General features: G+C 47.6%; 2 protein-coding genes and 1 long non-coding RNA gene across 3 annotated transcripts; 1 reads left to right on the forward strand and 2 right to left on the reverse strand.

Moving 5' to 3' along the window:
• Positions 1-4,746: 4,746 nt before the first annotated feature.
• Positions 4,747-22,962, reverse strand: LOC115402769 (uncharacterized). The gene is made up of 22 exons (XM_030111306.1): positions 22,804-22,962; positions 22,282-22,685; positions 21,571-22,245; positions 16,872-16,953; positions 16,610-16,729; positions 14,861-15,202; positions 14,584-14,727; positions 14,153-14,362; positions 13,897-14,019; positions 12,300-12,521; positions 12,021-12,155; positions 11,693-11,842; positions 10,848-10,988; positions 10,550-10,738; positions 10,275-10,458; positions 9,977-10,089; positions 9,808-9,912; positions 9,543-9,715; positions 8,715-8,913; positions 8,236-8,543; positions 6,357-8,162; positions 4,747-5,041 (listed from the first exon to the last, which is right to left on the reverse strand). Exons 3-22 carry the CDS (start codon positions 21,966-21,968, stop codon positions 4,867-4,869), a joined length of 5,319 nt encoding a protein of 1,772 aa, XP_029967166.1. The 5' UTR covers positions 21,969-22,245; positions 22,282-22,685; positions 22,804-22,962; the 3' UTR covers positions 4,747-4,866.
• LOC115402775 (uncharacterized) lies at positions 17,489-18,669 on the forward strand. Its single transcript, XR_003933161.1, has 3 exons — positions 17,489-17,678; positions 17,969-18,059; positions 18,584-18,669. It is a non-coding gene; the product is annotated as an uncharacterized LOC115402775 (long non-coding RNA).
• LOC115403319 (coiled-coil domain-containing protein 141-like) lies at positions 22,789-27,144 on the reverse strand. Its single transcript, XM_030112180.1, has 7 exons — positions 27,054-27,144; positions 26,276-26,470; positions 25,046-25,168; positions 24,719-24,940; positions 23,928-24,024; positions 23,175-23,308; positions 22,789-22,977 (listed from the first exon to the last, which is right to left on the reverse strand). The coding sequence occupies exons 2-7, from the start codon at positions 26,387-26,389 to the stop codon at positions 22,789-22,791; spliced, it is 879 nt and encodes a 292-aa protein (XP_029968040.1). The 5' UTR covers positions 26,390-26,470; positions 27,054-27,144.
• Positions 27,145-27,333: the final 189 nt, after the last annotated feature.

Consider the following 27,333-nt stretch of genomic DNA (forward strand, 5'->3'; position numbering starts at 1 on the left):
AATTCTTATCTAAAGATAGCAAAACAATCTAACATCATAATGTCTCTGAAATTATTTAATTACTGATCTCAAATTTTTAATTAAAATACAGGCAGTGGATCTTGTTGAAATTGGAAGAAATGTTGGTTTTCATTTGTAGGGACTTCTGATTGAGACTGAATAAACCCTGGAACTGATCCTGGTCTGGATCAGAGAGTTTCACAGAATAAAGCTTCATGGTAACTGATGTTAAAACACGGCCCATTTTCCCCTATCCTGCATTAGAGCAACTGGATCATGGATAAGTTTATCCAAGATAACCAAGATATCCTGACTTATTCCCAGATCTTGATTTTGTGCAAAGATGTCGTGGAGTCTGATTCCTACCAGAGTTTCTCCATCTTCAATCAGCAAATAAAAGCAAACTCTGCAGCTCTTCTTGTATGGTGTGAGATGGTGGAAGAAGACAAGCAGCTGGAGCAGGAGGAGAAGGAAGAGGAGGTCCAGCAGTTTCTCTATCTCAGAATCTCTTCATAATGGGGTCCGACTGTAAAGTAAAGTCAGCAAAACCATCAGACAGAGATCTGACTCAGTCCAAGCTGTTTTATCTCCTGCAGAGTTTTCCTACATCTCTTTCCATCAGTTGTTAATTTTTCAATTTGTTTCTTTCAATCCTGTTGACCTTTTGAAGTAAAACCTTTGGTGGTTCTGGAATCTCAAAATCCAAAAAAATGTCATTGTTTTGAGCTGGTTTCATTGCTCTGAGCATTTTACAACCATTTCTGACTTCGCACAGTCAGTTCTATTTTACCCAAAGAAGAGAATCTACCACATAATTATGCACATCTTGACACACACATCTCCTGAAGACACACACATCAGCTGATCTGCTCAGTGGATTAGAACCTGAGCTGGAAAATAAGCAGGAAATTTCACTTTGACACAGACACAAAATATGTTATATTAACTTCAAACATTTTTTTAAGTGGCTGGAAGATGCTGGAAGAAGTAGTGAAAAAGGAAAGTTCTTTTAAACAGACCAGTGTGGTATTTGTTTGTTTACCTGCTTACTGACGGTTTTGAAGGCTGTCAGCCATCTTCCTCAGAGTGTTGGTAGTGAAACCGTTTCAAACAAGGTCCAGTGAGAGGAAATAAAGCTGAAGCCCCAGACAAAGAGAAGTTTCACTGTTTGTTTTTTCTATATCAATTACTTTGTTTACCTTCACATTCGCTCTGTTCAATCCAAATGGCTGCAGCTGGTGTTACAATGTTGCTGGTATCCGTGTTAACAGGTGACCTGCAGTCACGTGACCCGGGAGTTGGCAACCGGAGGACCGCAGCCATATTGGAGTGAAAACAGCCAGCAATAGGCGCTGTCATTCATAGAGAGTAGTGCACGTTCAGTGTTCATTACCGTTGAAAATGTCGACTGATAAGGAGAGTAGGGATATTGTTGTGTTGTCAGATCAAGTGGACAATCGTAACACACACAGACCGATAGCAGGAGAAACTACGGATTTCAGGCTTGCAGCAGGACCTGTACTTGAAGCCAGCCGCCTGTTCCACCCATGCACGGCTGAGACTCAAGAACCCCCGATCTGGACTACGCGGACATCTAATCAACAGTTCTTCGGCGTACACAAAAGCAGCGTTGAAGGCGTACAAGAGCCTGAATTCATACAAGTATTTTGTTTCAGGTGTTATAGAAACTTCACATTCCTTGGAGAAATCTGACTCCCCCTTCTATAAACACCTGGTCCATATGCTCCATTCAACGAGTGTAAAACGTGACTAAAATGGTGTGAGGATGATTTTTTTCAATTGTGTCTCAATCAAGAAGCCTTAATCCCACTAACTAATGCGCCAACTGCACTTTGACGACCGAGTGTTTGTTTTATAACAACTTTAAAATCCATATGCAACAATTCGACACGCCCTCCTCACCGGCACCCCCAGACACAAAACGCAACACAAAGCAAGATCCGTTTGCTCCACCCCAACATATTGGGTCTCATATGAAACTAGAAAATCTACACTTTAAGATGACACCAGGCAGAATATTCTCTGAGCCGACCGCCTCCCGTCAGCGGCAAAACAACCCCAAAGCCGATCTTCATTTTTCACAGGCAGCACCTCAGATCGCATGTTTCTCACACACTTCTTCAAAACTCAAAGCTATCCACACCAAACACAACATATTTTATGTCCCTACCATTTTGTGGTCATTTTCCATCTATCCACGCTCTCCTCTGACCAAAATTAGCCGCATAATCCTCTCGAATAGTGAAAGAGCGTCATACCCCTGAAGGTTTGTTTTCATTCCAACATGGCGGCGACTGCCCCGGCGTGTATTGCAAGACCGGGTGTGTGACGTCACCTGCAAAACTTCTTCTTCTTCTTCTTCTTCTTCTTCTTCTTCTTCTTCTTCTTCTTCTTCTTCTTCTTCTTCTTCTTCTTCTTCTTCTTCTTCTTCTTCTTCTTCTTCTTCTTCTTCTTCTTCTTCTGCTTCTGCTTCTGCTTCTGCTTCTTCTGCTTCTTCTGCTTCTTCTGCTTCTTCTTCTTTGGAATAATGGCGGGTGGTGACCAACAACTTGGGTGCATACCGCCACCTACTGTATCTCCTGCTGAAAACACTGTCCGTGGTAAACGTCCATCTTTTCCGGTGTTACAGGGCAACTGGTGTCCGTTTGTAATTCAAACACAACAAAGTCTCAAAACCACCAGGGTAAAGAAAGAAAAAGGTAAAAGAAAAGGAAAACAAAAACACAATTTATACATTCAATCCTCACATGCACTCAGTCTTTCCCACCTTCTACTTTTGCGGGCATTAATTTATTTAAGGTACAGTTTAAACAGTCTGAAAAAATAAAAAAGAGGTTTATGATTCCAAAATTTACACTTCAATGTAACACACTGCCAAAATAAGAATAAAATTCATAACATTCTAATTTTTGTTAGTATAAGCGAAGAGACCAAAAATAACAGACTGAAAAAGCAACACAGAATTTATGTAGAATTTGACACAAAAAACTTTCCGACCACATATCCAACCACAATGCCAGAAATGCCACTCTTTCAGGATGAATTCAACAAAATGAACATGAGGAAGGGTTGATATCAATATTGTCCAAAAAATGTTTTCATGAAATGCTTTACCGGGTAAATATTGTGTAAAACTTTAAAATAAATCTGTCATTTTATTGTTGATCAAATAGTTATGGAGCAGCAACCAAACTCTGGACCATGAAACATGTGTACAGTGAAAATTCCAATATGAAAAAAATACGGTTTTGTAATTAAGTAGTTCTGAAACAGCTAGTTTCTGTTTGTACGTGTGTGTGCATGTACACCTGAGTGTGTTTGTGTGTGTGTGTGTGTGTGTGTGTGTGTGCGCGCGCGCACAGGACCCTGATTGATGGTGCAGATTTGTTTTTTTTGTTTTTATGACTGATTTTACTGTTAAGCACTTTGCGCTGTTTGTTTTTTTTTAATGAATATGAAAAATGCTTTACAAATAAAGTTTGATTGATTGATTGAACAATGAACGGATGGACCAATTACTATTTTTAGTTGAGGATGAGAAACAAAATTTCCCACAAAGAGTGTTAGCAGGATTTATAACAGTTACATCATTAATAGAAACACCTTGACACAAACAGAACCAGCTGGAATAGAACCGACAATGTGAGCATATTCCTTTCGTGAAACAATAAAGTTAAATATATGGCAGAATTCATCGTAACCCATTAGGTGACCATCAGAAGCTGCATGAACCAAAAAATATTTAGATCGAACCAGGTTTTTCTGTCAAGACTCTTATTCTTATCCAGCATTTCACCATTATTCCAGAGAAAACGCTGTTGTGGTGAGAAGTTGTGCTTGTAAAATAAATTCCAAGGCACCAGTTCATGAAAGGCAGCTAATTTATGTGGGATCTTATTTATTTTATAATTAAAAACCAGCAGAAAAAGTAGACCTCCAATCTGATAAAATACAAATTTAAAGGTATAATACAACATTTTCTCGAAAAGACGAAGCCCCACGTCTGTTACTCACTTTTTGAACAACGCGCATGCGCCAGACCATCCGCCCGGCTCTCCTGCTTCTCCCAGAAAACGCGGAAGTGTACGAGCGCGATCTCCTCTTCTCCGGCGTGCACGGCTCTGTACAGTTTCTGCGATCCGCTTTTGCGAAAGCTTTTTTTTTCCGAAACAGCTACAGTTTCATTATGTCAGACTCACCATCGGTAAGTACGGGCTTAGAAGCTCACCGGCTACATAAACACTCTGAATGCGCATGCGCAAAAGGGAGAAGCTGATTGGGCGCAAGCACGGAGAACCGCCTTACGAAAGCAGCTCGTCAGAATGATTGACAAACAGACCCACCAATTATTTAGGTGATCCACCCGGAAATCAAAATGTTGTATTACACCTGAATGAAAAACTAATTGAAAATGCTGCAGTGACAGTACTGAAAGAACAAGTGGAGAAATCACATCACTCCAGTACCAATCACCTCAGAGTCTGGTTCTGCAGGCTTTTCCTGTTCAAAAGATTTTTTCTGTCCACCGTGCCCTTGTTGAATTGTTGAGTTTGTTTGTTTCTACATAAATAACTAAACAACCGCAACACTGTTGGCACGATTCATCATGTCGCCTGCAACATAATTGAAACACTGATGTTCACAGAGTCCACCACCTGCAGAACATGACGGTTCATGAGAAAGACCACATCGGGAACGTTTACCACATCAAGTTTTATTGTGAGTTTGGACAGTTTCTAGAGGCTCTATCAGCGTTACAGTCTGAGATTACAGCAAAGCTCCAGTTTGAAGAGGTTCCTGAGTCCAGCTGGAGACTGGTCTAGGTCCAGGATCTCCTGGCTGGATTCAGAGGAGAAGGAGGTAGAGCAGCCACAGGAGAACACACAGAGAACCGAACCAGGTCAGCAGGTCGGCACTCATCACGTCCAGAACCTCCTCCACCAGCCACCCGCCGGCCGCCTGCCCCGGGTCCTGGTGGAGGCCGGTCCGGGTCCCGTCCCAGTCCGGTCCACGTTCAGACCTGGAGCGACCATGATGAGAGCAGGTCAGACAGCCCTGTTCTAAGACCCTTTCACCCCCACCCCAGCCTCTACTAACCACCATCTTCCACCAACCCCAGCCTCCAGCAATCTCCACCAACCTCTACCCTCCAGCAACCACCATCTTCCACCAACCCCAGCCTCCAGCAATCTCCACCAACCTCTACCCTCCAGCAACCACCATCCTCCATCAACCCCAGCCTCCACCAACAACCATCCTCCACCACCCCTAACCTCCACCCTCTGCCAACCCCAACCTCAACCTACCATCAACCACAAACCACAAACCACAACCTCCAACCTCCAACAATCGATCCGCCACCAACCCCCAACCACCATCCTTCACCAACCCCGACACTCCACCCCCACCAGACCAAGCTGGGCTTTTCACCATGAAGCTGTCTGATTAGTTATCTCCCCAACACACACACACACACACACACACACACACACACACACACACACACACACACACACACACAAAGGCTACAAGTCAATGTAACTCAGATTAAAACTTTGAAAACCTCAAACATGCTTCTGTTTCTGAAACGCTACTTTGGTGTTTTGTTGCTCCGCAACGACCTCGGATTTCAAGGAGGAAGTTATACAGTACATGTAAAAGATTTGTTTTCATTGGAAACACATCACCCCTCACAGAACCAAAATCAAACTTCAATCATAGTTGAACAGCTTCTAAAAATGGCTGTTAATGATCTCAAATCAAAGGTAGTTGACCTGATGAACTCCAGCACATGTTTACTGTCAAGGGTTTGAGCAAAATAAACAGAAAACAAACAGGCACAGCTTTATGGAGGAGAAGCTCACGGATTCGGCTCCATGACACTAAAGTCACAGCCAAGCTAATAACCCTCCTCCTGTCCAAACCAGTATGAGTCACTCAAACCAAGCAACGCCAATGTAAACGTGACACCATGTGATGTAATGTATATAAAGGGAATGAATCAGGGAACTGCATTTTTCAAATGAATCAAATCCAATTTCTATTTCATCATGATACGCATCAAACTAGTAGATTCAGTTTCGAATTAGATCCTTCAGATTCAGATTAGTGGCTGAAGCAGGTAATGTGTGTTTAGGGCAGGAGAGATCAGTGACAGGAACCAGTACAGGTGTCTTGTGAGGAGGAAGACAGGGACGATGCAGGTGTCCCGGGTTGAATCCGGCTACACAGCTCATGCTGAAGCAGGTGTGGAAGGTGCGTTCTGTTAGCTGTACAGTGAATGAGTTATTGTGTGTTATTGTGTGTTATTGTGCAGGTGGTTGTATGCTACCCACCAGGTAAGCGTGGGCTCTGGGAGTCCCGTCACCTCCACCTCCAGCGTGACTGGAGAGCCCTCCATGACAGTAGCTCTAGACAGAGGCCTGGTGATGCAGGGAGGGGCAGGTCGAGAGGCTTTTCCCTGGGGAAGAGACTCTGCCTGGACCTGGGGAGGAGCAGGAGGAGCAGGAGGAGCAGGAGGAGCAGGAGGAGCAAGCGGAGGACCCTGGATCTGAGGAGTAAGTCTGATCTCCTCCCGAATGGCCACTGGCAGACAAATGTCAGGGTCTTGGTCTGCAGTTAGTAGATGAGGTGGAGAGGGTGGGGGCGTGGCATGCGGGTTAGCCTCCAGCTGAGGGGCAGCAGCAGGCCTGGTGGAGGAGATGGGCATCATGCCTGAGTCATGCACACACTGCTGGGTACAGGTGGAGGTCAGGGGCTGGTGGAGGGAGGACACTGTCTGGTGGTCGATGCAGGGTGGTTCTGGAGGAGTAGTTTTGCTTATTGGTGGTGTGGACTCTTTGCCGCTTTGAGGAGATCCTGGATCCTGTTCTTGGCTGCTCCTGTTACGCAGGTAAGACAGTTGAACACTGTTGCCGTCAGGAAGGGTTGATGTGGACTGCAGAACATCCGGATCATCTTTGGAGGGTTCAGGATAGTTGGAATTGGATCTTTGATCTGACTTTCTGTCCTGGCGGATCACTTTAACCTGAGAGAGGGTCTTACTCTGTGGTAAAGCACTCCCTCGGGATGAGATTTTGCTGCTTTGCGGTGGGGTCAATCGGTCTACGGTCTGCCTGGTATGTGGACTGCTGGGAAGGTCTATTTGACCTTTCACTTCGGTCTCAGAGAGCTTTCCCTTGGCCTCTCTGCAGGGCTGGAGGAGATCCCGATCTTCATGACTTGTGTCAGCTAAAGCACAAGTTGTGCTGGTCTGAAGACCTTTGTCATGTGGCTGGGTAGGGACAGTGAAACTGCGGCAAACCAAGCCCACCGGTGGACACGGTTCACTTGGAGCTGAATGAACTGGTTTGTTTGAGCTGCTTTTACCCTTTGGCACGCTTACAGGACTGTCTGAAGGGAGGGGCTGGCAGCTCACAGTTTGTTGAATGACTGTTGTGGTACTTAAAGAGACTGACAACACCTCCTTCTTAGTTTCAGGAGGTTGCCCTCCCTGGTGGAACTCAATCCTGGAGTCTGACTTTGGCACACCTTTAAGGACATTGTTGCATGGATGGTTTTGGTGATCTGAGATGATGGAAGTTGGACCAACCTCTCCAGCCTCACTGATCTGTGATGAGAGCCCGTGTTGGGGGGAATCTTTGCCACCCTTTAACAGACTGACATGACTTTCAGAGACGGACGTCTGGAGATAAACCGTCTCTTCTGTCACTGACCTGCTGCTCTGAGGTTTGGTTTCTCTCATTGTCTGGGGGTCCTGATGAAGCGAACACTGATGGAAACTTGTCATTTCAGATATGGCAGCTGCGCTCGGAGTGAAGGGAGAGTCACCTTTGACGAGACTGCTGTGATGAATAATACCAGGATGTGGACTAATCGAGGGCTGAGGACTCTGTTTGAGTTCTGCAACATGTGCTATGGTCTCACTCTTGAATCCAACAGTTTGGCTCACTTGTGAACTATTCTTCAGATCATTGGCATCATTGTCTTTGGGAGAACATCCATGTGGAAGGTTCTTGTTGGTCTGAGGATCAGCAGAGAATCGCTGGGGAGCAGAAGCAATGCTTGTGTCTCGTCTGGGGACGACCGGAGCAGGAAAAGCTGAAGGACTCCGGGCAAATGAGCTGGACTCTGACCTGAACCTGTACCACACAACAGCAACAGATTCATCAGACTCTAAAGATGACAGATACATATGGCCAAAACAAAACTGACCTGGTGCTGCTGTGAAGGTTTGGGGAAGAAGTTGGACCGCTGTGGCAGGACTCCCTCTGCTGTCGGTCAGAACTGGCAGCGGTCCCAGCCGGTTCTGGCTGAGTATGGTGCTGGTGGCTGAGCTGGTGAATGTGGACGCTATGAGAACTGAGACAGAAGCCCTCCTCAAGGTCTGAGTGAATGATGTTGGACTCCGGAGTCTCTGCCAGCGGTGGTAGAGATATGTCGTCTGGTGACACACACTCGTACTCATCGTTGGACAGAGAGTCATCGGTCATGGTGTCCAACAGGCCCGCCTCCGATTCATCCTGTGTACATAGAACTCAACATCACACAGGAATCCCAAAGGACCATTCACTCATGAAGATCACTTTGTGGTGACGGATCATTAAAGCATTCTCTGGCTCATGTGGAGCATGCAGAGTCAGACGGCTCACAGCTGGGTTGGACTAGAACAACGAGCAGAGAGAAATCTGCACCTCGTCCTCCTGAAACTCCCTTTGGATGTCACCCGCAGTGGAAAGGGGCGTGGCCCGAGGCTCTGTGGTCAAGGTGGCATGCTGTGACTGGCTGTGGATGGCGTGCAGTCGTCTGCCGGCCTCCAGCGGGGAGCGGGACAGGCGGAGTGTGTGGGTGGAGCAGTAGGAGGAGGTCAATGTGTCGCCGTGCCATTGGTGGCTGAAGGAAAGAAGACTTGGTGAATCTCTGACCTGTCGTGTTCCGGACTGCTTCAGTCTGCAATCCCACCACTTTTAGACTAGTTGATTGACTAATTTCCATAGATTGAGGCTGTCCTCACATGTTCTCCTGCTGGTTATAGCTTGGACCTGCACTACTGTTAGATTTGTTCAAGGTAAGTTTTTGTTACTTGTGGACTGGTTTTGGACTTGTTTAAACTTTGAAACTAGTTTCCTGTTGGTTTTGGACTGGTTTCTTTAGTTAATTTGAGGCTGATGTTTGACTCATTTACACTGTGTTTGGACTACTTCAGTTAAATGAAGTCTTAGACCAGTTTCTGGGAATGTTTAGACTGGCATTAGACCAGCTTTAACTGACCCCTGCCTGGACTACTTCAAAACAAGGTTTAGACTGGTTTTACATGAACATAAGCCTAGCTTTGACTATTTTAGGCTGGTTGTCACTTAGATTTGGAAACACATTGCAGGGGCTTCAGTCTCTGGGTGTGATCAGACGTAGTTTTAAAAGAAGAGCTTCATTGAAATGAGAGAATTCAACTCAGCTGAAGATGAATGAGTTCAACAGGAAGCCCTCGGACTCTTAGAAAGTAGAAGAACATTCAGTTCTACCTGCTGTCAGACTCCATGTCTTCACTCTGGATCCTGGACAGTGGAGGCTTCCTATTGGCTCCACCCTGTTTTCTCAGCTGCTCCTCCTTTCTGCCCTGGTTTCTCAGCTGTGCCTCCTTCCCATTGTGCTTGGTGGTCAGTTCGGGGGTGTGGCCTGTTTCCTTCAGTTCACACTACAGTCAAAGAACATGATGACAGAGAACATTCAGGTCTTCGGGTTAGAGATGGCTCATTGTTAGTGTGAACTCAATCTGAGTTTCCTCACCATGTCATCCTGCATGCATCGGTTATCTCTCTGCTCCTTCTTTAGGTCCTTGGTGAAATGAGGTCTTTTCTCCTCCTCTTCCTTCTGCTCCTCCTCCTGCTCCATCTGAAATGGAGGTAGCCGTCAGATTATGGTCGGTGATGTCCACCGTCAGACTCAAGGTTCTCACCTTCAGTTTGCTCTCCAACTCCAGCAGGTTGTTGCTCAGCTCTCGGATTGACTCCACCATCTCACTGTGTCTGTTCACTGTCTTCTCTGTGTAGCGCCGTCCCTCCTCCACCCCTGAAACACAGTATCCCAGTACTCCTTGCACATTGGGAGTAACATTGATTTGTATATACACTAGCTGTTTAGCATGAACATTTTAAATAACAGGTAGCTTATGTTTGAAAGATTTGTGTACTAACATCCAGATTATCGAGCATCTTCCTCTCTATCACCCACATGTTGTTCAGATTAAAGCTCACCGTGCAGCCGTGCTGCCAGCTCGGTAATGTCACTGATCCTCTCCTCCTGCTGAGGGACGGTCGGCCACACGTACTCCTCGAGCTGCCGATGGAGGATGGAGACGGCCGCAGTGCTGCGGCACGACAACGAGAACTTCCCCACACGAGAGATGGTGGCAGCAGCTTCTTCACACCAGCACTGGAACTGTGGAACACACACAAAAACACTGGAATGGTAGTAAACACACACACACACACACACACACACACACACACACACACACACACACACACACCTCCTCCATGGCCTTCAGCAGTTTGCTCGTCATGTCCAGAGTCTTTCGGTGTTCACACACACTCCGCTCCAGTTCTCCCATCATCCTTTGCAGTTCATTGGCAGCATCCTCCACCTCTCGAGCTGCTCCCCCATCTTTGACCTCTGACCCCAGGCGGGCAATCACCCCCTGCAGACCTTTCCTGAGCTCCTGCAGCATCACAAACAGCTGTTATCATCTCAGACTTTGATTAGCATTAGAGCCTCCTGAACCAGGACATCCTCAGACCCGGACCAGGACCTCAGACCTGCACCTGTACCTGCAGCCGGTCCTGGTAGAGGTCCAGCTGCTGGATCTGGTTCTTGTTGGCCTTGGTGTTCCTCCAGCGCTCGCTCCGCTTCGCAAAGTTGAACTTCAGGTTGTTGAATCGTTTCTTTAGCTCTCCGAAGGAGTCATGCAGCTGATAGGTCAAAGGTCACACAAACAGGAACAGATGAAGTTACTGCAAGTTACTCTGAGTTACTGGTTCAAACACCGAGTCATAGACATTTGCATGGATAAGTTTAAATGTTTTTCCTTGAGTTTGTTTTCATTATTACTCTGTTCTACATTCATGCGCGTGCACGCACACACACACACACACACACACACACACACACACACACACACACACACACACACACACACACACACACACACACACACACACACACACACACAGATATTTGCATGCTGATCCTGACATTAGCAGTGTGTATTTTGAGGGGGGTATTTGCGGATCAGGACTGTTTGGTGTCAGATGTCTAATCCCTCATTTCAGAACAGCTGAGGGCAACAGTAGATACATCACAACCCCCTCAGAACCCTTCCACAGCCCCCAAGAACCATGTCAGAAAGCCCCCAAGAGCCCCCTTAGGGCCCTTCACAGAGCCCCTGTGAGGTTCCCCTCAGAGCCTCCTCAGGGCTTTTCTCCAGACCTACTCAGTGTCCTCTCAGAGCCTCTCAAGGAAGGTCTGGGACCTGGAAGGTCTGAGTCTTGGATGGTCTAGGTATTGGAGGGTCTGGGTCCTTAGGGTCTGGGGTCTGGGTCCTGGGGGGTCTGGGTCCTGGAGAGTCTGGGTCCTGGAGAAGTGAACAGATGAACAATGTGTGGGCCACTCTCACCTGTCCGATGTCTCCCAGCAGGAGGCGAGTCAGCTGCTCCCTTTGGACTCTCTCTTCCCGACGATTCTCCTCCTTCAGCCACGAGTCGCACAGCGAGTCCAGAGAGGAGAAACGCTCCTCCAGCTGCTGCAGCCGGAAAACTGGAGCACCCTGCGGAGGACAGCAAGAGTACTGCGGTGCTCACTGTACTGAGATTCCTCCAGCAGAAACATATTCCAGTAAAAGTCGAGTGTGTAATCTTGGCGTTGTGTAGGAGCGGCTGTGTGTGACCTTAGCACTCAGTATCAGCAGTTGTAGCTGTGCCACAAAGGAGAAAAAGTTAGCTTACACTACGGCTAACAGTGGTGCAGATGTCTGTCTTCAGCGCTGTCGCAGTCTGGAACAGATTCTGGACCTGAACCCGCTTCTGAACCCGCTTCTCCTTGCTCTCTGCATGGGACTGTGAGTGGAACAGCACCTCCAACTGGACACAGAGAACATGACATATCAGGATCAGGCGTTCGTCAGCTGCCTCCATTTTATTTGCTGTTCACAGAAAGAAAAAAACACTCCAAATCAATACGTTTGCAGATGATGCTCTGATATTAATTCAGGAACTGGCTCTCACCTGATTGGCTGTGCGGTGGAAGCTGGCACTCAGTTGCAGGATGGATTCGCTCTGCTGGATCTTCTCCTTCACTTTCTGGTGCAGCTTCAGCAGCTCATCCTCCCGCCGCTCCAGCTCTTTCTGCAGCTCCACCTTCTCCTGCAGCTCCGCCTTCTTCCTGTTGTCCACTTCTCTCAGAGTTTCACAGTTCTTCAACACAAACTTCACCTCGGCATCGAGTTGCTGCACAAGACAGAATGAGAAGCAAAACCTTCCAGCAAAACCGTGATTTGATATGAAGAAAACTCATTTGCGACCTGTGGCCACCGTGACCCTGGCAGAAGACCACATGGCCAGTGTCTGGAGGTGTAGTTCATCAAAGACAAGTTTCAAAGACGTTCTGGGTCATCACAGATATTGGAGGGAGAGGGTTACTGTGCCATGCTAAAGGCGAGGGGGCATGAGGCTAGGCAATGGCGGGGCAATTGATGGAAGAACTGGAACTGAGACTTTCAGAGAACCTCAGCTGTGTCACCATGTTCCAACAATCAGATTTTCCAGAGTGAAAAATGCAGAAGGCACACAAAGATCGGTGTGGAAAGATGGTCAGGAAACGCTCTCTGGGTGACTCTCTGTATGACTTTGTCGAATTTGTTTATATAGAAATAAAACGGAATTGGTTTTAACTGAATAGTGGTCCCATTCTATCAGCCAAGCATCTGTGGGATATGCTGGTGTGACCGTCCAGAGTGCCAGGACCACCATCACCCTCCATCAAGGTGTCATTCGAGTGCATCACCATGGACCATCTCCTGAGTGAGACACCACAAGAGATCCTCACTGACCAGGGCAGCTTCTTTATGAATGTCGCCTCACTAAAGAGGGAGCAGGACAGTTCTCAAAGACAAAGAAAGTCTCAGAGGTGGACCAAGAGAGAAAACAGGAAAAAACCTGATGAGGGCTTGAGGTGATCAATTCCTCCTGTTCCACTTTGCTCCACTGTGATGACCAATGGATGACGACTATTCCATTTCATAGAGCAGACGGGAGAAGTTACACTTTTCTGATGTTTTCTCTCCTCTTCAAGGCCCAAATGCATTAAAAGACCACACTGAGCCACCTCAGGGTGTGTTCATGGCCTGGTCGTGTCTCTGAACACCAGGGTTTCATGGAGGCGCAGTTCAGGAGGAAGTGGCTGGTGTCCTGGAGATGTTGTAGATAGGAGACTCCTGGTGTTCTTGTACCTGAGGAGGATGGACCAGAATGCTTCTATGATGCCGGTGCAGCACAATGTGTCCCCAACGTCCCGGGTCAGCTCCTGGATCTACTGCATCAGTGGATTTGATGAGAAGGAGGGAAAAGGTCTGCATCAAGTCGTAGCACTTCCTGTTCTGTTGTCCATAAAGACACTGAAAGGTCGCTGGTGTCCTTTCAGAGACTCATGAAGCAGAGATTGCAGAAGCTGCAGGTGTCACTGTGGATCATCTCATCAGTCACTGAAATGTGAAAAAGCTGCATCCTGGAATATTCATCCCAGCTTAACCTTGAAGGATTTTTTCAGATGAAAGCGATGAGTTGATCCTCACGATCACAGGTGGAAGAGATTCGGGGGAGTTACCGTGAAATGAGGTCTGGCCTGGGTGAAGCTCTGCTGCAGTTTGGAGGCCTGGACGTCTGAACCCAGGTCCACCTGAGTGCAGGAATCCAGGAGCTCCCACACACACCTCAGGTCCTGCAGAGTCTGAAGACACCGAGCAGATTAAGATTAAAGGACTTTCAGAAGTGCTGCTCGGCATGCAGAAGAATCCCAGTCTGCTTCTCAGCACATGCAGACACAGCCATTTCAAAGAGTCTGTTCTCGAAGCAGTACCTACCTTCAGCAGGCTGTCCTGGTGTGTCCTCCACCTCTGCACCTCCTCCTCCTGCTTCTGGACCTGCTTCTGAGCTACCGTGACGTGGACCCGGTCCAGCAGGTGACTCCGCAGCTGGTCCAGGTCCTCCTTGGTTTCTGTCAGTCGCTGCACCGTCCGCTGCACCACTGACTCCACAGACCAACGGTTCAACCCCGACTGTGACACCTGAGGCTGAAATGGGACTTGATTTATTTTCAGGAGAGTCCAAGAGTACGTGCAGTGGTTTCTGTCTTTCCAGATGTTTCTGTGGATTATCTGAATCTTTGACTGAGATTATTTCACTTGTTTATAATCTGAGATTGAAAGACGCTTCAGTCTGTCACAGAATTCATCTTTACTCCTCAAATAATCATCCCAGCGACCTTTGACCTGTGACTTTTGACTCTGGTTACCATGGTAACAGTGTGGAGGAGACGGTTTCCCTCATCCTGGGCAGTGGTGAACTTCTGCAGGGTCTCTTGCCAGCGAGCGTCCGCCTCCTGCTCCGCCTCCGGTCTCCTGCAGACCTCCCGCAGCTCCTCCATCTCCTCCTCCACCTGCGGACACGATCAAAGTCACTGTCCTGCCCGGTGGTCTTGGTGTGCTGGCTCTAGTAGGCCGGGAGCTGAGAGGGGTCAGGGGGCAGTGACCCCCTCTGCTCCCGGCCTGTACCTGCTGGTGCACTCTGACCTGCTGAGATATCTTTAGGAAACTGACGTACAACTGCAGCAGCTGCAGGTTGGACTCCACCGTCCTCCTCAGACCCTGAAGGTCTTCCAGGACCACCTTGACCCGGGCTGCCAGATCAGGACTTAGGGTATCTGGCTGAAGGGGGCTGGAACTGGACTTCAGGCCCCGCTTCAGCTGCTCTGTCAGAGCTTTGAGAGGAGTGAGCAGAGTGTTGTGCTCAGTGCGGGTCTCAGAACCAGTCCTAGTGGTCCTGGTGGTCCTGGTGATCCTGTTGCTGGGACCCTTCAGAGCCGTCAGCTGATCCCAGAGGTCCTGCAGCTGCTCTGCATCTCGTCCTGCAGACTGAAGACAAACCAAGATAAACATCAAAGCTCAAACTTTGACTGCTGAAAGTAACTGACTGTTCCAAGGCCAGCCAGGCCTTACAATGATACTGTAATCTGATTACTCTGATACAGAGCTCCACACTGACACCTGCCAGCCCGTCAGTCCTGAGGCCTCATTTCTCATCAGTACGTACACACACCTGTGTGTAGTGTGTACCAACACTCCCACACAAACTCTGGAACTTAACTTGTTCTTCAACTAAGGAGCGTGTGACTATCAGCAGAAGTCTGATCGGGCTCACACACATCATCTAGTGGCAGAACAGTGAAACGACAAGTCAAATGCTACGGCCAAAGCCGGTCGGAGGCTGGGCCGCTGGGTCGGGGGAACAGCCCACCACGGCGCCGTGGCGGTGGACCCCCTTGGCGGGTCCAGTGTTCGTGTGTGCCCGCCGGCGAGCGCAGAGTTTCTCACACCCTCCGGGGCCGGACCCAGATCACGGGGCCAGCGTGAGGATGAGGTTCGCTTTCGGCGGGACTTCCGCCTCTCCCGGGCCCAGTTTGACGAGCTTCTGGCCTGCATCAGCGCTCAGAGTGCTCGTCTGTGATTGGATGACGCGCGCGTTGACGCTTCGAAAGCTCAATTTTCCCAACTTCAGGCGTTGACGCCCGCAGCGCGTGACGCGCGTGACGCGCTTCGCCAACGCTCGAAAAGCTCGGAAAGCGACGCTTGAAAAGCGCCTGATGCGCGTCAGGTCCGTTGAAGCTCGTCCACCATAGACTTTGAATGTAAAAGCGACGCTTGTGACGCTTGCAACGCGTCCGGTGTGAACGCACCAAAAAACAGTCTAGACTTTCTGGACTTTCCAAACTAGACTTTCTGGTTTACTTAAACCTCGCTGACAAGTACCAGGATTTGAGTTTGAGAGAAGTTCCTCCTTTCGATGAAAGGTGAGGAAGAAATCAATATTTAGAAGGAGGCCTGTTGCTGCTGCCATATCTGATTAATTTTCTGAAGGGAAATTATCCTGAGAGAGCTTGAGCATGGAGACGAAGAACAAGAGTGATTTATCAACACTGAGGCGTTGATGTGCATACGACCCGCGAACAAGTCGTTGTACAGATGTGTTGGTACTGAATCACATTCTAAATTTCATGTTTCAAGACAGAATTTAGAAACTTTTCAAAACACTGATGAGAAATGAGGCTCCTGGCGTCTCAGTCAGTGCTACAAACAGCATGTGGAAGGCTTCTGTCCTCGATCTGTGAGTGTGTTTTCATCAGTTTCCAGCTCTGCTGACTGAAGTCCAGTTCTACAAAATGTCTCAGCTTAATATTATCGCATTACATTCATGTGTAAATGTATAGTGTGTGTGTGTGTGTGTGTGTGTGTGTGTTTGTGTGTGTGTGTGTGTGTGTGTACCTCAGACTGTGTGTGCAGCTGCAGGAGTGTATTCAGAGTGTCTTCAGCCTCTTTCAGATTCGTTCCAGCTCCAGAGATTTGAATCAACAAACCACTGCTCTGCTGTATCCAGACACACAACTGCAGCACAACACACAGATGAGAATCGGACGTAGAAAATACACACATTTTACACACATATGATACACAGGACCATAGAATACACACAGATTACAGACAGACACACAGATTACGCAGATGTCTGACTCAAACTTCACATCACCTTCTCCTCAAGGCGCTCAAAAGATGCTAAAAGCTGCTGCCTCTGATTGGTCAGGAGAGAATGGTGGGCGGAGTCTTCTTGACTATTAAAGGAGGAAGAAAACCAATCAGACATGACCGTGCATTTCACACTAAGGCCTTCAGAACAGATCCACCTGAACCAATCCACCTCTCAATAACTATTTTGTCTACAAAAAAAATCTTATTATGCAGATATGCACATAAAGAGTTGCTGCACAGCAGATAGATACTTGTGCAGCCAGAATAAATGCCTTTGCTGAAGTGCACAATTCTCCTACTACATCTGTGCACATACAATGAGCATCAACAACTTAATAAAACAGCAATATTATTTAGGAAAAGAGGAACATTTTACTCACCAAAATCCCGATTATTTGAAAACAAAATACATCCTCCTTTCCTTCCTCAAAAAGAGTTCAACTGCTCTGTCATATAGATTATCCGTGCGTTTCAGTTCCATAAAGCCAGGGCTGAAAGTCCAGCTTGCCCTGTGGTATTTCTGGCTAAGTTTTAATTCTCTCCAGGGCTGTGTCCGAATGTGCACCCTATTCCCTACATAGGGCACTACATAGTGAAGACGCCATTTTTAGGGGTGTCCGAATGTCCAGATAACAAAAAAGTAGGGCACTAGAAATTTCCCACAATGCATCTTGAAAAGTAGTGAGCATCGATGCTCCCTAGACGGCTCGATATTACCCATCGTGCATTGCGAGTCTCCAGCAAAATGACGTAAGAGCAGCCTCTCAGCAGCAGCGCGAGCCGGGAGCCGGAGCTGTGACACATAAATGTAAGTATTTCATTACAATGTTGTGAATTTGCTGGGCATGAATAAGTTAGAACACGGTAAAGGTTAAAGATATGTAAAGTTTCGGCCACTGAACGTATATTTGACCCAGTTAAGTTGAAAGTTAGCGCCGGCGCTAATATTTAGCCTGTGTTAGCTACAGTGCATCGATATCTTCGGCGTTTTCTAACGTAAATACTTAATGATTAACAGTTCATCTGATAATATGTCGGGTGTAGTGACACCCAGGGGCTTATATCTGAGTGTGATATATACGTGTTGTGTCTTTCAAGGGACAGACGAGGACGTGGAGCGGCTGGTGCGGCTCCGGTGCTGTAGTAGCCTCTTCAGTGGGAAGAGATTGGCCTCGGCCGCCGGCTGGGAGTAAGCTTATTATACTATTTCTATTGTGCACGTTTGTGTTCTGTTACAGAATATTGCGTGGTTGTATGTGATTGTGGAACTATAACTATTTTAACGCCAATTCGTGTGCTATTGCATAAAACTGTGTGGTTGTGTTGTGTGATTGTATAGAGATTGCAGGCAAGAGGTCAAGGGGGAAGAGGAGAGACTGTTAACTGCTTGAAAAAATTGTGGGCAAAATTAATTGAGTTTGTTTTGTGTGTTATTTAAGTTCACAGTTGAAAGTTCCCAAATCAACAATGTAATAATAAAGAAATCAAATAAAAACAAGGATGATTATTAAAGAAAAATTGATATATTAGTTATGTTTCAGGATAGACAATTAAATGAACTATTTACACAAACTATTTACATTATATTAAACTGTTGCTGTACATATGAACATTTATTTTAGAACAAACATGAACAAAATGACACCAGTAGAGTCAGTAATTGTGGTCCAGCAGTGCCTGATGCCTGACCCCCGCTGCCATGGCTGCCTGCAGTGACTCCCCGCTCTGCTGGCCCTGGTCGTCCTGCTCCTGGTGGACAGCCTCTGTCTCTGGCTCCTGGTGGACAGCCTCTGTCTCTGGCTCCTGGTGGACAGCCTCTGTCTCTGGCTCCTGGTGGACAGCCTCTGTCTCTGGCTCCTGGTGGACAGCCTCTGTCTCTGGCTCCTGGACTGGCTCCGGCTCCAACAGGTCCCCGTGGTGAAGGCAGAGGTTGTGCAGGACAGCGCAGCAGGCGATGACCTTCACAGCAAAGGTGGGTTGAACCTCCAGTGCCTTAATATGGCCCGCCACCTGGCCTTCATGACTCCGAACGCTCTCTCCACCACAGACCGTTGAACCTGGCCTCAACAGGATTCCTCACAGGCTGCCTGTACGGCGTCAGGGCGGTGATGGGCCGTGACAGGCGGAGGTACCCCCCATCACCGAGGAGGATGAAGCCGGCGGGAGGATGCAGCTGCTCGGTGTAGATGGGGCTGTTCCTCAACACACGGGAGTCGTGGACCGAGCCAGGGTAACCAGCAAAGACGTCTAGAAATCTTCCTCGGTGATCACACACCGCCTGAAACTGCACCAAGTGGAACATCTTGTGGTTAAAATAACACTGTGCGTGTTCTGCATGGGGCTTTATCCTGACGTGGCAGCCGTCGATGCTTCCCACGACCCTCCGAAAAGAGGCAGATCAGCCGACTGCTGGAAACCAGCAGAGATCTCTTCCAGCTCTTCTGCAGGAGGAAAGGAGATCAGGCGCCTCCGTATCCTCAGCCAGCCAGAAGAAGAACACCAGGGTGTCCAGGTGCCTCCCCCAGCACTGGAGATGGTGGTGCAGTGTAGCCAGAAGTCTGGCCGGAGCTCTGAGTACCCGGCCAACAGGGGAACGTTTCTGTTGACCACACAATAAAGTGCCGGTGGTGTCTGGGGGGGAAAAACAGGTCGCTTAGTTTGTTTGTGTGAATAATCTAGAACCACTTTGCACAGCTTTAAGCTCCTGAAAATGCAACTTCTCATGGTAGCATTTCTGGGAGTTTAAAGCTGTGGAAAGTGGTTCTATATTCTTGTTTTGTAGGTTTATCTTTTGCACTTCAATATTATTGTATGTCTTTCTTTTGTTGTTGCCTTAATAAAAACTAAAACACAAGGTTGGTGACTTCTCATGTTATTAAGGGTAAATGCTTTATTCACAGGTTGTTATCTGGATTTTCAGAGGATTTATTCCTTCCCATATGTATTCCTGTTATCATAATTATGCAATATAGTTAACACAGTGAGTCAGAAAGGATGTTGTCAATGAAAAACTTGTTTTCCTCAAGTATATGGTCATTTCATTTAGTTTGCCAATTCATTGTAGCATTCAGCTAATACCAAATGGACTTACAAAAAGTGTTTACATGTTGAATAGCTGGTTTTTGGGTAGTTACTGTAAATAGCTGAAATGGTATATGGACGAGATCAAGTCCTGCAGTGATTCCCATTGATAAATGAGATTAATTTGCCAATGCTTAAAAGCAATCAATTAAAAATAAGGACTATAATACCTTTAGCTAACTTTCCCCAGCAGATGGCGTGAAAATTGCAATAAAAGGGAATTAACTGGCGTTATGTTCTTACGTGGTGAGAGTGATGAGCGATGAGAGCCACTGTCACTCGCCGTCTCCTCCTCAAGGCTTCTCAGTCGTTTCCTCTCCTTTATTTGTGCCATTTTGGCCAGTAAAAGTTGAATTAAAGTGCACAAAAACACAGAAAACTTGACAGTGGGGGCCATTTCGCCGGTGGATGAGACTCCCGCAGCAGGTGAGTGGCGCAAACATCAAATAACATAACGTATTAATATAATAATGTAATATATTTTTTTTTTCTTCAATGATTAGAAACATGACGAGGAAAGTAAAATGCAGAATAAGAGCACATTTTAAAAAATATCAAGTCTTAACGAGCCGGTGCGTGTAGTTATCATCGTACTGGCCGAGGGTCACGTGATCAGCGCTGAGGGAAAAAGTAGGGAGCTGAGTGTCCGAATCGCCAACAGATTCAGGGCACTATGTAGTGCACTACGTAGTCAACACTATGTAGTGCACTATGTAGTGATTGAGGGGTTAGGGCATAGGGTGCACATTCGGACACAGCCCAGGTCTTCTTCTTCTTCTTCTTCTTAGGAATAATTGCGGTAGGTGACCAACAACTCAGGTGCATACCGCCCCCTACTGTATCTCTTGGTGAATGTAAATCAGAGGGCCTGGATATGCGGTTGTTAGAAGCTAGAAGGCGCTGAGTCGCCAACTCGAAATCTGATTGGTTGGAGCAACTGTCTGATTGGTTGAAGCAACTGTCTGATTGGTTGAAGCAGCTGTCTGTTTGACGCTTCACTTTACTTCACTGCGCCATCGGGAACGGATAGCGAAGGCCTCGGGCAGATTTCTTTGGCCCTAGCAACAGATGATGCCTGAAATCTGATTGGTTAAATGATTTAATATGAAAAAAACATGTCTGGAAGCAGCGCAACCACAGGAAAACTATGAAAGGAACTGGAACATACCGTTTGGAATCATTTATTAATTATTTATGGACAAAATATAATTTACATCAGTCTGTAATTCAGATAATTTTTAGGCCAGCAGAGAAGGCTTTGCAGGCCCTGACAGCCCACCACTGCTGATCAATAAGGTCTCTGTCTGAATGTTGGCTTAGTTTAGAAATAATCCAGACCAGGAAACTCTGACTGTGATTTTTATTGATGAGAGCAGCTGCTGCACTCTGATTGGTCCTCCTCAAACTGTCAACCAATCACAAACATCCTCCAGCTACAGGCATACGCAGTGATTTAGGGAAACGTTTCCTTAACGTCAGAGAGCTAACGTCTTTTTAGGATTCTGTGGTGAGTTCAGTTCGGAACGTAGTTAAGGTTAGTTTGAGTAAACTAGTTACCATGTTTAACCTTCTCCTTGTTCTTTAGAACCTGAGGGATGGAGACACTGAGGTGGACCTACCTGATCCCTGCTGGAGCTCGTCTGTCTTCGCTTTCAGGAGTTCTGGTCTCTTCTGGTCTGGCCTTCAGCTCTCTGGGCTCCTCTGGTCTGGTCATGATCTCTCTGGGCTCTTCTGGTCTGGCCTTGAGCTCTCTGGTCTCTTCTAGCCTGGCGTTTATCTCTCTGGGATCCTCTGGTGTGGCCTTTATCTCTGTGGTCTCTTCTGGTCTGGCCTTCAGCTCTCGGGGCTCTTCTGGTCTGGCTTTGATCTCTCTGGGCTCTACTGGTCTGGCCTTAACCTCTCTGGTCTCTTCTGGTCTGGTCTTCATCTCTCTGGTCTCTTCTGGTCTGGCCTTCATCTCTCTGGTCTCTTCTGGTCTGGCCTTCATCTCTCTGGTCTCTTCTGCCCCAGACTCCATGGCTCTGGTCTCTGGTCTGGATCCAGCTTTCTGTTCTCCAATATACAACCTGGAACCTGGTCTGAAGATCCTCGACTTATCTGATCTACATTCTAGCAGCAGGTCTGATTTGAACTGAAGCTCCTGGTTTTCAGTGTTACCTGGTTTTGGTCCATAATGCAGATCAAGTCCAGACCCAGCTTCAATTTCAGAATTTGACCCTGAGAAATGCACCCGGAGCTCCTCTGATGTGGATCCAGATTGTGAGTTGGATTCAGGTTGCAGGTCTTCGCAGTCCTTGGATTTGGGCTCAGTATTTAAGTCAAACTTGGATTCTGGTTTGAGATGTGGTTTGGATCCAGTCTCCAGGTTTAATTTGAATCTGGACTGCAGGTCTATCTCCCCGCTCTCCTCTGATCTGAATGTGGACTTTTGATGTGCTCTGAAATCAGGTTCAAGCACTGAGTTGGATCCTAAATCTGAGTTTCTGGTATCCTCCAATCTGGACCCAGACTGCAGGTCTGAGCTGGATTCATGTTCCACTTCACATGTGGATTCAGACTCAGAGTCCAGGAGGAATTCAGAACTCAGATTTAATATGAGTTCAGGGCTCAGGTCTGGTGTGGATCCGAGCTCCAGGTCTTTTGTTTCATCTGTCCTGGACTGTGATCTCTCTGCTGATATGGATCCAGAATGGAATTTTGGATTCAGTTCTTGTTCCTGGGCTAGAATCAGAACCTGGTTGTGTGAGAACAATCAAAATGAGCAACAAGCAGAAGTTTAGCTTGAAACACGACCCGAAAGCAGTTGCTGGTCCAGGTCTTGTGTGATGGCGTGTCCGTCAAACTCGTCTTACCGTCTTGTCAGGACCATCTGTTTCAGATTCTGGCTGCGCATCCTGGTCCACGATGCTGTCCTTGGCCCACCACAGCCTCAGGACCTGGTCCGCCCTCCTCCTGCGGTCCTGGAGCCTCTCCACCAGCAGCTCCACCTCCAGCGCCCCCCCACTGACCCGGGACCCGGAGCAGCTCTGAGGACAGCAGGCAGCATCAGTGAGACAATCAGCAGCTCACCAGCAGCTAACCAAATGATTACCAGCCAGCAAGTAATTATAAGTTAACCAGTAGATTGGGGAATGAGCTAACAACAACAGCTAGAACTTAAACAAAACCAGCACATTTTCTGTATCAGCAGATCAACTCCACAGCAACACCATGGAGACTGCACCTCCTCCTCCTCCTCCTCCTCCTCCTGCAGGATTCCTCCTCTCCTCTGGAGGGCCTCAGTCTTCTGCAGCTGTCTGAGTTTCTGCAGCAGAATGTTGCTGCTGTTTAAAACCTGCAGAGATTTCTGCAAAAGTTCTGCAAGGCAAAGAGAGAGACCATGAAAAGCCACACCCACTGCTGACCACTGCTAATAACTATTGACCACTGCTGACATCTGCTCACCACTGATAACCCCTGCTGACCACTATTAAACCAACCACTGCTGACCACTGAAAACACTGGTTTACACCGGTTAAAATCAACTCCAACCTCTCTGAACTCATCTGAAGGAGTTGAAACCATGTTAAAACAAGGTAAACTGTTTTGAAAACAGTTCTTCAACTTGAAAGTGAAGAAAGTTTTTTTTTAAACAAACCAGTTTGAAAAGTCTCACATGGTAATTTAGTTGATGATTTATGTGCAACAAAGAAACTAACCAGTTTAAGTAAGTTTGATAAACCTAGTTTAGTTACATCAGTTCAGAGTTATGGTTAGAAATAAGTTTATCTTCACATTAAACCAGTGGAACAAAACCAGGAAACCCAACAGCGGACCCAATAAAGAACCCTGTGGAACACCACCAGGAAACCCAACAGTGGATCCAGTAAAGAACCTTGTGGAACACCACCAAGAAACTCAACTCTCTCAAGTCTTCACTTTTAATTCGACTAAACTGACATTTCTTGGTAGCTGTTTGTTGCTGTCATTGTTTCACCTCGTCTGGTGGACTCGTACGAGAGCTGGGCCTCGATCAGTCTGTCCTGGTTGGAGCTGGTCTGAAGACTGTCCACTCTGCTGATACTGACAGCGAACTGCACAGACACAGGTGAAAATAACAAAAAACCTGAGGTCAGAAATAGTTGTGCAGTTCATTCTGAGTAATGTTCTGTTGGCGTGGAGAGTCTGCAGCGTTCAGTCCGTCCAAACTGGAGCAGTGGAGTGAGCAGCTTCGGTCCTCATCAGGTCCTGCTCACAGGCTCTGGTTGGACTGAAGACAGACTGAACGCAGGAGCTTCTTTCTGTTTTTCCTGAGTGTCATCCAGTCTGTCCTCACACCACAGTGACCCGGTGTGGTGTGTGACCCGGGGTGATCCTGTGTAGCCTGGGGTTCCACAATGAGACCTGGTGTGACCTGCTGTCATCATGGTCTTGATCTGGTCTTGGTCGGGGTTAGCTGGAATGGTCCGAAGCTGCCCAGGGTGGCCCTGTGTGATCTGAGGGGACCTGGTGTAGTCTGGTGTGACCCGATGTGACCCGGGGTTGCGCCATGTGGCCCGGTATGACCCAATATGGACCAAGGTGATCTGGTGTGGTGCAGTGTGACCCAGGGTGACCTGATGCGGTCCAGGGCTTGCCGGTGTGGCAAGGGGTGACCTGGTGTTTCCCGGTATGGTCCAGTGTGACCTGTTGCGGTCCAGCATGACCCAGCGTGCCCTGGTGTGGCCTGGGGTGATCCTGCATGGCCCGGTGTGACCAGATGTGACGCGGTGTGACTCTGTTGTTTACCTCCAGTGCTCGCTGGTAAAAGTCTGCAGCCAGCAGCAGGACACGAAGGCGGCGCTGGAGGAGGCGGAGCAGCACTGACCAGCCCTCCTTCAGAGACGCCACCATGGCCTGGAACACCCGCTCCTCCTCCTCATCCTCTTGACTCCTCCAGTGCTGCTCCCTCCTGCTGAGCTCCGTCCGCTGCTTCCTCTGCACCTCGGCCAGAGCGTCCGCCTCACGGTTCTGATCCAGAAAACAGACCGGGACCATCATACAACCTGTGTGTGTGTGTGTGTGTGTGTGTGTGTGTGTGTGTGTGTGTGTGTGTGTGTGTGTGTGTGTGTGTACCCTGAGTGTGTCCAGTAACTGCTGCAGTTCTTGGATCAGAGTCTGGTTTTCCTCCTGGCTCGATCCGATCTCACAGAGTCCCGGCTGAGCCTGAACCAGCTGGAGGTGGATGGCAGACCCACTCTGCACACACACACACACACACACACACACACACACACACACACGCGCAGTCTTGTATTTCTATCCTTGTGGGGACCGTCCATTGACTCCCATTCATGTCTAGCCCCTAACCCTGACCCTTACCCTAACCCTAACCCACACCACAACAAAGCCTAACCCTAAAGAAATGTTTTTGCACTTTTACTTTTTTCAGTAACAACAACATGGTCAAGAAAACACTGTTTCTCCTACTTAGGACCGGAAAAAGGTCCCCACAAGGCACGTCGTTCCACGTTTTGCTATCCTTGTGGGGACATTTGGCCCCAACAAGGATAGAAATACGAGAACACACACACACACACACACACACACACACAATAACAAGATTGATGAGACAGATACCAACACATCTCGCATTGTTTTTACTGTTTGTTCAGTCAAAATCCCCAGACGTGTGTGTGTGTGTGTGTGTGTGTGTGCATGCACATGTCTTGAAGCATTGATGATACAGTGTCTGTGGCATGTCGACAAAAAAAGACCAAACATGACACGTGACCACACACACACACACACACACACACACACACTTAGTAAACAGGTGCTATAACGGGACACAGCTCATGTTCTCTGTTTCTTCCTTCTTGAACTGAAACACCTGACAAGTCATCAAGTTACACAAAAGACACGATGACATGATGGAATCCTCAGGAGTTGTTTGTTCCTCCTGCGTCCACAGACGGCCGACTGGGCCTCCTGAGGACACTGCAGTCTGAGAACAATCCAGCAGAGAACCTTGAAGATTCACCAGGAACAAAAAGCTTCAGATCCATGAAGCTGGTTCCAACTACAACAGTGCAGGAAGTGGACTTCAAAGCTTCAAGAAGTGGACTACAAGGGTACAGGATTTGGACTGCGACAGTCCAGGAGGGGGAGTAGAAGGGTCCAGGAAGTGGACAACACAAGGACAGGAAGTGGAACTGAAAAAGATTTTTAGTGTGACATTTCCAAAATGTATCCATCTCAAAGAATCCATCTCTGATGGAGTGTTGAATTAAAGGAGCACAGAAACAATACTGGTCTGACAGCAGGTTGTGTATCCGGTGTGTGTGTGTGTGTTTTTTTTTTTACCTTCAGGACAGATACAACCAGCTGTGATTGGCCGGCTTGGACAGCGATGGTGCTGAGCGCGGTGGCTGACTTCCTGTTTCCTCCACATGGTTGTTCGGGGTCTCCGGTCGTCATGGAGACGTTTGTGTCAAAGTTTGTCTCAACAACTCGTCTGTCTCGACTCGTCTGTCGGAGTCTTCAGAACAGTTTCTGTTCCTGTGGAGGCAGAGCTGGATTTATAAACACTTCAGGTGAGAGTCTGACAGACTCCAGTAGAGTAAATGTGTTTGATGGCAGAAGATATGAAAGCTCATGGTAGTTTTTGATATATAGATTTTTTGGTACATTAAATAATGCGGATAAAAAGAAACTAGGTACTTGTAACATTTACTGAGATGTCTGCTCTATAATCTGAACATTAGTGAAGGAAGATTCTCTGTAGTCTTGATGTTAGGAGGAAGATGCTCTATGATCTAGAAGTTAGGAGGAAGATGCTCTATAATCTTGTTAAGAGGAAGAAGCCTTGGCATCAAGCTAACAGCAGCCCTGGGTCATCTGGATGATGCTTGTACTAAATAAAACAAAAGCCAAAAATACACCCAGAAAGCAGGACAGAGACAGCGGGTCTGGATTTATTTTAATTTTTCAGAGAAGTGAAGAGCGACCAGCCATCAGAAACTTTAGTACCAATTCAGCAACCGCTTCAGTTCTGGAATGGTTTGTTACAAAAGTAGTGAGATTACTTTTGACCAGCATCTGAGGACCGATGGACACACGCAGAATAGCCGAGACCGCTCACCTCGACTCGGGTTCCAGTTCCACTTCAGATGACTGCAGCAGAAGTTGCCGAGAAGAGAAAAGCTCTCTGACCTTCAGAGTCCTGGTCGTCCTGCAGACTGAAGCCGGAGGAGGCACAGCTGAGGGAGGAGCCCGAAATAGAGCCCAGAGTATCAGCCAGTGAGCGCCTGGCATGGACATCTGCCCTGCACCACACACACTCCTCCTGCTCCTCCCACACACACTCCTCCTGCGAGTCCCACGCTCCAACACACATCCGAAATACCTGCAGCGTCCCGCTG

The sequence above is a fragment of the Salarias fasciatus genome, chromosome 16, assembly GCF_902148845.1.
Source record: "Salarias fasciatus chromosome 16, fSalaFa1.1, whole genome shotgun sequence".
NCBI lineage: Eukaryota > Metazoa > Chordata > Actinopteri > Blenniiformes > Blenniidae > Salarias > Salarias fasciatus.

Coding starts and splice junctions, on each gene's coding strand:
- LOC115402769 (XM_030111306.1), bottom strand. CDS start 21,968: ATGGAGTCTGGGGCAGAAGAGACCAGAGAGATGAAGGCCAGACCAGAA. Junction 12,522..13,896: donor AGGCCAGACCTCATTTCACG/GTAACTCCCCCG, acceptor TGTCTTGTGCAG/CAACTCGATGCCGAGGTGAA. Junction 8,163..8,235: donor AACCTTCACAGCAGCACCAG/GTCAGTTTTGTT, acceptor TGTGTGGTACAG/GTTCAGGTCAGAGTCCAGCT.
- LOC115403319 (XM_030112180.1), bottom strand. CDS start 26,389: ATGACGACCGGAGACCCCGAACAACCATGTGGAGGAAACAGGAAGTCA. Junction 25,169..26,275: donor TGGTTGTATCTGTCCTGAAG/GTAAAAAAAAAA, acceptor GTGTGTGTGCAG/AGTGGGTCTGCCATCCACCT. Junction 24,025..24,718: donor TTTACCAGCGAGCACTGGAG/GTAAACAACAGA, acceptor GTGTCTGTGCAG/TTCGCTGTCAGTATCAGCAG.